The following is a 9,406-nucleotide window of genomic DNA, read 5'->3' on the forward strand; positions in this document are numbered from 1 at the left end:
ATATAAAATAAAAAATATTCTGCCTGCCAATGCAGGAGATACAAGGGACTAGGATTTGGTTCTTGGGTTGGGACAATCCCCTGGAGTAGGGAATAGCAACCCACTCTAGTATTCTTGCCTAGGAAACTCCATAGATGGAGGGCTTCAGTCCATGGAGTAACAAAGAGTTGGATACAACAGCAGGTGTACACACACACACACACAGAGGTAGAGTAGCAACGTTATTGTCATACAAATGGAAATGAAGTTTAGAACACATTGAATGGAATAGATAGTGCCATTATTTAAGGATCAAATCAGGGACAATTCAAGATATAATAACCATACACTTTTATGGATCTTATGAAATAGCAGTCAAGTATATAAAAGAAAAACTACAACTACTCAGATAATTTGAATAAAATAGCACACACGGAAAGGATTTAAATTATTCAATCAATAAGCTCTATTTATAGAAGTACATGTAAATAGGGAATATATACTTTTTAATGTCCTGAAACAAAAAATCAATCATGAATCCAGCCAGAAAGAAATTTTATAAATTCAGAAAGTTTCTAAAGTTCGTGTGATCTCTGATGATAATTCAGGAAACTAGAACTTAACAATGAGAGATAACACTAGCAAAACCCATTTATCCATGGATATAAGAAACACTTTCCTAAATAGGTTTTAGATCAAGGAGGAAATAAATACTCAAGTTATGAACTGTCCAGGAACTAATAAAGAAGAGAACATTTCATTCTAAAACCTATAGGATACAGCTCAAACTGTGTCAGAGTAAAATTTATAGGAAGACTGAGAATATTTTAACTGAGAATTCAACTTAGAAAATTAAAGAATAAAATAAAAAATGAGAGTATTAAATTGAAGTTAGTGCAAGAAAATGAAAAAGATGAATAAAAGTTTCTGTCTATAAGTAAGAAGGGCTTTCCTGGTAGCTCAGCTGGCAAAGAATCTGCCTGCAATGCAGGAGACCCTGGTTCAATTCCCTGGATCAGGAAGATCCCCCTGGAGAAGGGATAGGCTACCCACTCCAGTATTCTTGGGCTTCCCTGGTGCCTCAGTCCGTAAATAATCTGCCTGCAGTGAGGGAGACCTGGGTTTGATCCCTGGGTTGGGAAGATCCCTTGGAGGAGGGCATGGCAACCCACTCCAGTATTCTTGCCTGGAGAATCCCATAGGCAGAGGAACCTGGTGGGCTACAGCAACTTAGCACACACATGAGTAAGAAATACATCTTTAAAAATGCCTAAGAAATTAAAACTTCTAGTACAGGACATTCATCACATTGGGTTGTCATCAAAGCTTTATCACAGGCAGAGGGATACACGATGATATTTTGAAACTATCAGTCCTGGATAGTTAACTTTCCATCCCAAAACACGATAAAGAGCCAGAGTTGTCTGCAAAATGATTTATTGGGGCCAGTTAAGCAGGCAGAGGAGGTAGAACTGCTATGCAGGAGATATAAAGGAGAGCCCAGAATCTCATGGGAGAGCTGAGAGAAGCCAACAGAATGCAGGAACAGAGGGATTGTTCTTGTAATTGTAATTGGGTTGAGACTGACTGGCAGGGCTGGATTGAGATGCATGGAATGTAGCAGGAAACTTTATCATCTTTGGGGTCATTACAGTCAGTACTCAACAAGCACAAAGACCTGGCTGACCCCTGGAGGCCAAAGCAACTCTGAGCTGGATGTGCAGGAGCAGACAGATGCCATGCTTAGGTGTTCCAGAGGATGATGACTGTGATAATGGAAGTGGCCAAGAAGAGCAGGTAGAGGCAGAAGAGCAAGGTGTCCATCATGTGGCTGAACTGCACCCACAGGCTGGCCAAGTGCTGCTTTTGAGCCTTGTCTTCCTGCTGGGCCCTCGTGGACCCAGGGCACCCATTTAGCTCTGTCTCTCTGGGACCTGGCAACTTCTGCACCAACTCCATGGGCTCCTTCACACCTATGGAGAGACAAACTCAGCCATGGGCCACCAGGGTCAACTGGGGAATTGTGAGGGCAGGGAAGGAGGTAGGAGCAGAAAAGCGGAGGTGATGGAAGAGGAAGCCTGGGCAGTGCTGACTTCCCTCACCAGGCAGGTGGGCAAGGCCCGTGTTTCCCTTCTGAGGCACAGCGGGGCAGCATGTCCTTGGGCTGGTGCAGTGTAGAAGCAGGAAATGGAGCCAGCAAGGCATGGGTGGGGGCTGGGTGGTGGCCAAGTGCAGCAGGTAGGAGATGAAGATGGTCTCCAGCAGGCTGAGCACCATCAGGGACAGACACAGGGCAAAATAGACACCTGGAGGGAAGTTGGGCCTGCCTGAGGGCCAGAGGCACCAGCCAGGACTTCGTTCTTCTCTTCCAATCCCACCCTGGGAAGCACAGCCTCTTTTGCCCAGTATATCTCCCTTCCCTGAGCCAGTTCAGCCAGTCCCTCCCACCCTTCTCTTCTGAAGAGCTGGAGGGGCCATACTGATGAGGGGGGTGCCACTGGCAGGGAGTAAGTCATTCATCATGAGCAGGAAGACGTTGTAGCCCAGCAGAAGAGTTATCTTGAATGGGGCACGGCTCTCGCTTCCGGCTGGCAGATAGAAGCTGAGGGCGTCAATGGTGACCAGAAAGCTACTCGGCACCAGGAGATTCATAATGTAGAGTTTGGGTCTGCGCCTGATGGCCACCTAGTGAGAAGGAGAGGAAGGGAAGTGAATATGGGATTCAGAGGCTGCTTGGAATAGTAGTGACTGTTTCTGTCTCTGCCTTCCTCATTGGTCTCTTATCACTCTGGCATCTGGAGCTATGCAGACAGCTTCATATTTTGGTGTAGAACTTGCCAAGGGAGAGTTAGATTAGAGCCATGAGCTTTAGGAGGAGTATGTGGCTAGGAAGCAAGAAGAGAGGGTTTTGGTCTCTGGCAGAAGTGGTAAAACTGAGAAGCCCTGAAACTTGGGAGATATCCATTTGGTGGAGATTGTAGGCAGCAAGCAAGAAGGAAGGAAAAAGCAAAGGCCTCTGAACTCACATAGAAGATGATCTGATCATATAGGTTGGTGCCCACAGACTTCTTTGGGGTGGCCTTGTTGATGCCCAGGAGCTCCCATTCTCCATGGGTCTGAATGATGTTCTGGGATGTGTCTGCTATTTCCCACACTTCTTTCTCCATGCCCAGCGATATGTACTCCACTGGAAGGAAGAGCCAAATAATTTTCCAAAGATAGTCTCCTGTTGACTCAACTGAACTCTTTTCCCATCCTTTCATTCAACAATTTTTAAAAGTTCTTTATAAAAAATATTTATTTATTAATTTGGCTGCATTGGGTCCTAGTTGTGGCATGTGGGCTTAGTTTCTCCAGGGCATGTGGGATCTTAATTCCCCAGCCAGGAATTGAACCTATGTCCGCTACATTGGCAGACAGATTCTTAACCACTGAACCACCAAGGAATTCCCTCAACAAATATTTTTGAGTGCCTGCCGTATGTCAGGAAATTTGCTAGCAGCTGGGGATGGAAATGCACAATATTTTCCTAACTCCCTAGGAAATATTTTATGGAAAATATTTAAGCATCCAAACAGACTTAATCTTTGCTGCCCTTGGTCACTGTGCATGCTAAGTCACTTCAGTCATGTCCTACTCTTTGCGATCCTATGGACTGTCGCCTGCTAGGCTCCTCTGCCCATGAGATTCTCCAGGCAAGAATACTGGAGTGGGTTGCCATGCACTTCTCCAGGGGATCTTCCTGACCCATGGATAGAACTTGTGTCTCCTGCAGCTCCTGCATTGCAGGCAGATTCTTTACTGCTGAGCCACCAGGGAAGCCCATTTGTCACCATTTATTCATAATTTTTTTATACATTATTTTCTGTTGCTTTATTGGTTGCTTTTATTCACTCCATCCCTAAGACTCCACTTCAGCTCACCTGTGTAGAGAAATGAGCTGAAGGTGAGGGTGCAGTTCTGCTGGTCAAAGGGGAAGTAGAAGATGTTCAGGTTACAGATGCTTACCACCTTCATGGGTTTCTTATACCTGATGCGACCTTCATTACTTATGAATGCCTTGAGGCCTTTTGGGGTCTTATCCACATCCATGCTGTAAGAGAAATGAGGTGGGAGGCAGGAGCAATGTTTTTTCTTCTTACCCATCTGCTCCTTTCTCAGCCATGTAAGACCACTTATAGTGGCCTTTGGTAGATTGTGCACCATTGTTGCCAGAAGGCGGGGCTTCCCCAGCCCTTAATACGCACAATTCCGTGATGAAAATGTCTGGGAGCCACAGGTTCTTGGTTGCCACACTGATCTTCGAGATGCCGTCACACTCCTCTGGGTTCCAACTGATAAATGGGTTGTCCCAGACCTAGAGCCCAGATGGAGGAGAGATTGAGAGCCTGATAGGAATCAGGGTTATTTTCTCTGCCTTTTAAATTTTTCTTTAAAAAAAAAAGTGCTATAAAGTATTTCAAACACATAGAAAAGTATATAAAATAATGTAACAAACATCAGTGTATCTAACACCCAACTCTGTGGAGTCAGTATTCTGATAAATATATTTTGGCTTTTTTTCAAGAAATAAGAATTGCAGATAGAATTGAAGCTCCTTATGTCCATTTCTTCATAAACTTTGATCCCTCTGCTTTCTCACTTCCATGGGAAATTACTGGTGATCAGAGAAATCCTGTCCTTTCTGCAGAAAGGTTGAGATTCAGAGTTGAAAGGTCAGTGGCTCAGCCTCTCTGAGATAGAATTGCCTTCGTGTGAAGTAAGGGCAGGGGGTAGTGGGATTGAATGAAATTAGGCATGTGAAAGGATTTTGTGGAGTGTAATGCTGTTTTTAGGTATTATGTATTAGTCTCCAGGGTGGTTTTAACTGTCTTCTAGGCCCCTTTGATCAGTTTCTACTGCAAGGACACCTTGAACATGTCCTTGGGTTCTATGAAGCCAAGAGACTTGGTGGTCTTCCTCTCCTTGGCAGGTGCAAGGCACCATCCTTTCTTGTCTCTGGGTTGACCTTTCCAAATTCTCCTTTCCAAAGCTGGTGACCTTCTCTGGAAACTTCATTCAAGGATTATCCAATTCTGAGGCCTGGGGGACTTGTCTATTCTCAGGGCATTTACAATGTCAGCAGCTGCAGTTTGTGGAACCACAGCCAGAACAAAGGGCTATATGCACATTAAATAAAAATTTATACTAGACCAGCACTTCTCATACCTCACTGTGCATATGAAATATCTGGGGACTGTGTTGAAATGCAGATTCTGATTCAGTAGGTAGGGTGACTAATTCATCCTGGTTTGCTGGAGACTTGGATTTAGCAAAATTACATTTTCTGAGAATTCCTCAGTCTTGGACATGCTGGGATTGTTAGTCTCACTAGGAGAGGTCCTAGATCAAGTGCATTTCTAAGCTACCAGGTGGTGCAATCAGCCAGTGCTCCCCATCTGGGAACCACACTTTGAGAGCAAGATTAGGTGATCATGACTATTCTTCCACTCCTCTCTCCTTCCCTGCAGCCAGTCTTTTCAAGTTGGAAATTGAAGTCATTTGCTTTCATCTTCCCCCTCATTTTCTAATTAAAGAACTTAAGGTAGAAATTTTCCATAAAATTTTCCAAAGTTATATTGGATTGGCTGTAACGTCTTAACAGAAAAACGTGAACGAACTTTTTGGCTGGCCCAATACTTTGGCTACATTTATTAGACTTTCATATGAAATCCTCTTCATTCTAATTTCTACTTAGCTGTTTATTTTCTCTTTAGTTGAACGTATTTTAGAATTTAATTTTAAATTCCTAAGAAATAAGATTTTGGGGAAGGGGGCTACTCTGTATTTTGTATTATAGTCAGAGATTGTGGTCTAGATAATTTTTGCTTTCCTTCTTGGTGGCCAAAAATATGGTCAGTTTAGGGGAATATTCCATTTGTGTCAAAAAGATTATGCATGATCATTGTACAAAGTTTGATATGTTTATTAAATCAAGTTTCTTAAAAATCACTATGTGTTTATTCTTTTTTGACTTGATTTTTGAAAGCAATTTATTGATGCCTTTCACTATACTTGTAGATTTTTAAACTTCTCTCTCATATGTTTCAATGTTATGTTTTGGGGTACATAAACTGTCATAATCTTTGTTTAAAATCCATTCTGACTGTAAATATATAGAGAGAATAAACAGTGTTGGTCTTACCATTTCTAGCCACAGAAATGATGACAAGAGCTGTAACTGTTCATCCTGTCAAAAGAATTTCCTGTTTCCAGCATGTTGGTGGTACAAAGTCTGTGCATCCCAACTGTTGCTCATTTTTGTTTATCAAGCCCCAAGGTGTGTAAAAGCTGTGCTGTGGTCAAATCCAACATTACTGGTCAAGGACAGAATCTTGATCAAAACATGTGTTAGGCCATGGGCAGAAGAGTTCATGGCAGGACTGGATTAGAGTAGTGCTTCTCAACCCTGGCTCTATCTTTGAATTACTTGAGGAGTTTAAAAAATTCTGATGCCCATGTTCCATCTAGTCAGAACTTCTGAAGGGGAGCTTGGACATTGGTGTACAGCCAGGGAAGAGAGTCAGTGGGTGACAAGAATCTTCTGTGTATGATTATACGTCATTCTGCTGAACTGGATAGAACTTCTTTGGGATCCCCACAGGGCACATGCTTATAGCAGTGATGGAGGAAGCTTCGGTGTGTGGTTAAGGGTTTGGGGGGTTGCCTTGCTGGGAGTGGGGAAAAGGTTAAGGATACTAAGAAGGGCCAGAGAGTCAGTACTCACAACATTTAGGATGGCAGACACAGTGAAGGAGATGTTGACTATGGTGGGGATGCTGAAGTTTGTGACTGGACGGAAGGCCTTTCTTTCAAACACTGAATCCAGAGCAGTGGTGTACATCCCGTTCTGGCCAAACCAGGTGCAGTTGATGGTGAAAGTACTACCTCTTCCTGTAGTCAGCATAGAATGTGTGAGAATTAGGGGAGAACACTTATGTTCCCTATATGAGAGGGTCCCAGGTCAGGAGCTTGGGGGTAGCCTGTGATATTAATGAGATAGTGAAGTCGCTCTGTTGTGTCCGACTCTTTGCAACCCCATGGACTGTAGCCTACATGGGATTTTCCAGGCAAGAATACTGGAGTGGGTTGCCATTTCCTTCTCCAGGAGATCTTCCCGACCCTGGGATTGAACCAGGGTTTCCCGCATTGTAGGCAGATGCTTTACCATCTGAGCCACCAGGGAAGTCGATATTAATGATACCTAACATTTATTGAGCATTGAGATATAGTTCAAGCCCCTTAAATGGATTACCTTATTTAATCCTTCCAAGCCCCTATCAGGTAGAAACTATTTTTATCCTCATATAATAAATGAATTAACTGAGTTTCAATAAGAGGAAGTAAATTTCTGTGGTCAAACAGATCGTAAGAGGCAGAAACTGGACTTGATGTAAGCCCAGGTTTGTCTAATACTGCTGTACCATATACCCCCAGGAATGAGATGGAGAATAGGGGAAAAGGATCACCATGATCCAGGTGCCAGGCACTTCCTACAAGGTGAGGAAAGAAGGGTTGGGCTGGAAGGCAAATGATAGAAACTAATGTGGTGAGCTGAATTAGGGCTCTGGGCTCCTTGCTAATGTTTCTTTCTCCATGCAAAGCATGCCCAAATCTTTATGCAAACACTGAGCCATGGGGCAGCAACAGCCATCAGAGAGAATTACATTCCCAGGGCCCCAAAGAGAACATATCTGTTTCACCTTAACCACCCCAACCTTCCTTCCCCCTATTTGCCCCTCAACCCTATATCAGCCTTCTAATTTGAGCTTTTGAGGTCTTGCCTTCCCCTTTCTTCTGACTAGTAGATTCTAATTTTCTACTAGAGCAAATTTATTAGAGAAGTAGCAACCTGGAATGAGAAATAAAGACGGTTGGTGACCTCTGTGATGAGAACATCAAGCCTTATCTTTTCCCAGACTGACAGTGCTCTCCAGGCAAATCCTTGGATCATTCTGTGAGCGATGAATATTCATTTGTCAATCACTGTGCGTGGCCAAAGGACATTTATCATGTTTTTTACTGCCTAGACTAGGTGTACAGTTTGTGTTTCTTCTCTGCACTGGCCTCTAAAGCACCTCTTGTTCAGTCCTCTCCTCACTGAATCCTCTCAAGCCCCATATCAGTTAGAAACTATACTTTTGTTTTCCTACACCTCCCCCTTATCCAAAAGTCACATGACAACCTAAAGGGATAAAATGCCATTTATTGGCACCTATCAAATGCCAGGCTCTGTGTGGTCTTTCTCATTGAATCCTCACAATGCTTCAAGGTGGTCCTATTTTACAGATGAGAAAATGGGAGCTCTGAGAAGTCAAGCAGTTTGCCCAAGTTTACACAGGTAGCCAACTGAGGGACCAAGATTCAAACCCAGACCTTCTAATGCTAAATCCCATGTTCTTTCCAGTATACCATGTTAACTCCAGTATACCAGTAAAGCACACTGTAGCTTTACTCTCCACCTGCTGCTCTCTGACATCTTACCTAACCTAGAGCACTTGGATGCAGTAACTAGTGGGGAAGTTATAGCTGAAAGTGGGCCCTTTGCCGCAATGGAGTAGGTTTCAGAGCTATAGAGAGAAAGAATTACACCTGTGCATAGAAAGGTGGATAGTCATGGAGGCTAAATGGTAGAGAAAACAACTGGGGATGGTTCATGAAAAAAGAGTAGAAGAGTCCTTATGTAGCATGTCAACAGAAGGGGATCTTCTATCTTTCAGAGGAGAGCCTATTTGGATATTATGGTAACATAGTTATGAAATAATTATGCTCATCTTAAATAATTTCTAGAAGTTGGAAATTTGAAAGCACATCTTAGGTGTTCTCCCAGAGAGGGTCCTTGCTTCTTTTCCTGTGTTGCCCATGTCTTACCTGGAAGCAGAAGACTGAGAACAATATAGAAGGAGAGTCTCTCCCTGTGGAACCAGCTTCTGTCCATCTTCTTTGTCTAAATTCTCCTATGAGCCTGTACCAGGACCCAAGAATTCCCAGACTAAAAGAGCACAGGCCACACCTAGAGTCTAAGTTTGAATACTGATAGGATTAGCTGACCACTGACATTTGTAACCTCCCTGGAAACAGAGTTCCGGTTGTCTTGTCATTGCCCTTGCTTGAGGTTTAAGGCTTCTCTCTCAGATGTTTCACTACAACAGCTGTGGTTGTGGATTATCTGATATTTACTATCTTTAGATATTGGTGTGATCTCTCAGTCTGTAGATTCATCTCTTTAATTCTGGAAAGTTCTCAGTTATTAAAAAACATTGTTTTTTTTTCTATTCTCTCTTATTAGACATATGTTGGATAATTCCTTCTGTCTCAATATGCCTCTTAACCTCTTTTATTAGTTTCCTATAGTTTTTGTGACAAATCACAAACTTAAAAAAACCTC

The 9,406-nt window shown here is 43.0% G+C and overlaps 1 protein-coding gene across 1 annotated transcript; it reads right to left on the reverse strand.

The window, feature by feature from the left end:
• Positions 1 to 1,399: 1,399 nt before the first annotated feature.
• LOC101122747 (5-hydroxytryptamine receptor 3E) lies at positions 1,400 to 9,000 on the reverse strand. Its single transcript, XM_042233766.2, has 8 exons — positions 8,890 to 9,000; positions 6,746 to 6,912; positions 4,227 to 4,336; positions 3,903 to 4,072; positions 3,006 to 3,166; positions 2,460 to 2,664; positions 2,082 to 2,285; positions 1,400 to 1,952 (listed from the first exon to the last, which is right to left on the reverse strand). Exons 1-8 carry the CDS (start codon positions 8,954 to 8,956, stop codon positions 1,723 to 1,725), a joined length of 1,314 nt encoding a protein of 437 aa, XP_042089700.1. The 5' UTR covers positions 8,957 to 9,000; the 3' UTR covers positions 1,400 to 1,722.
• Positions 9,001 to 9,406: the final 406 nt, after the last annotated feature.

Source organism: Ovis aries, chromosome 1, assembly GCF_016772045.2.
Source record: "Ovis aries strain OAR_USU_Benz2616 breed Rambouillet chromosome 1, ARS-UI_Ramb_v3.0, whole genome shotgun sequence".
Lineage (NCBI taxonomy): Eukaryota > Metazoa > Chordata > Mammalia > Artiodactyla > Bovidae > Ovis > Ovis aries.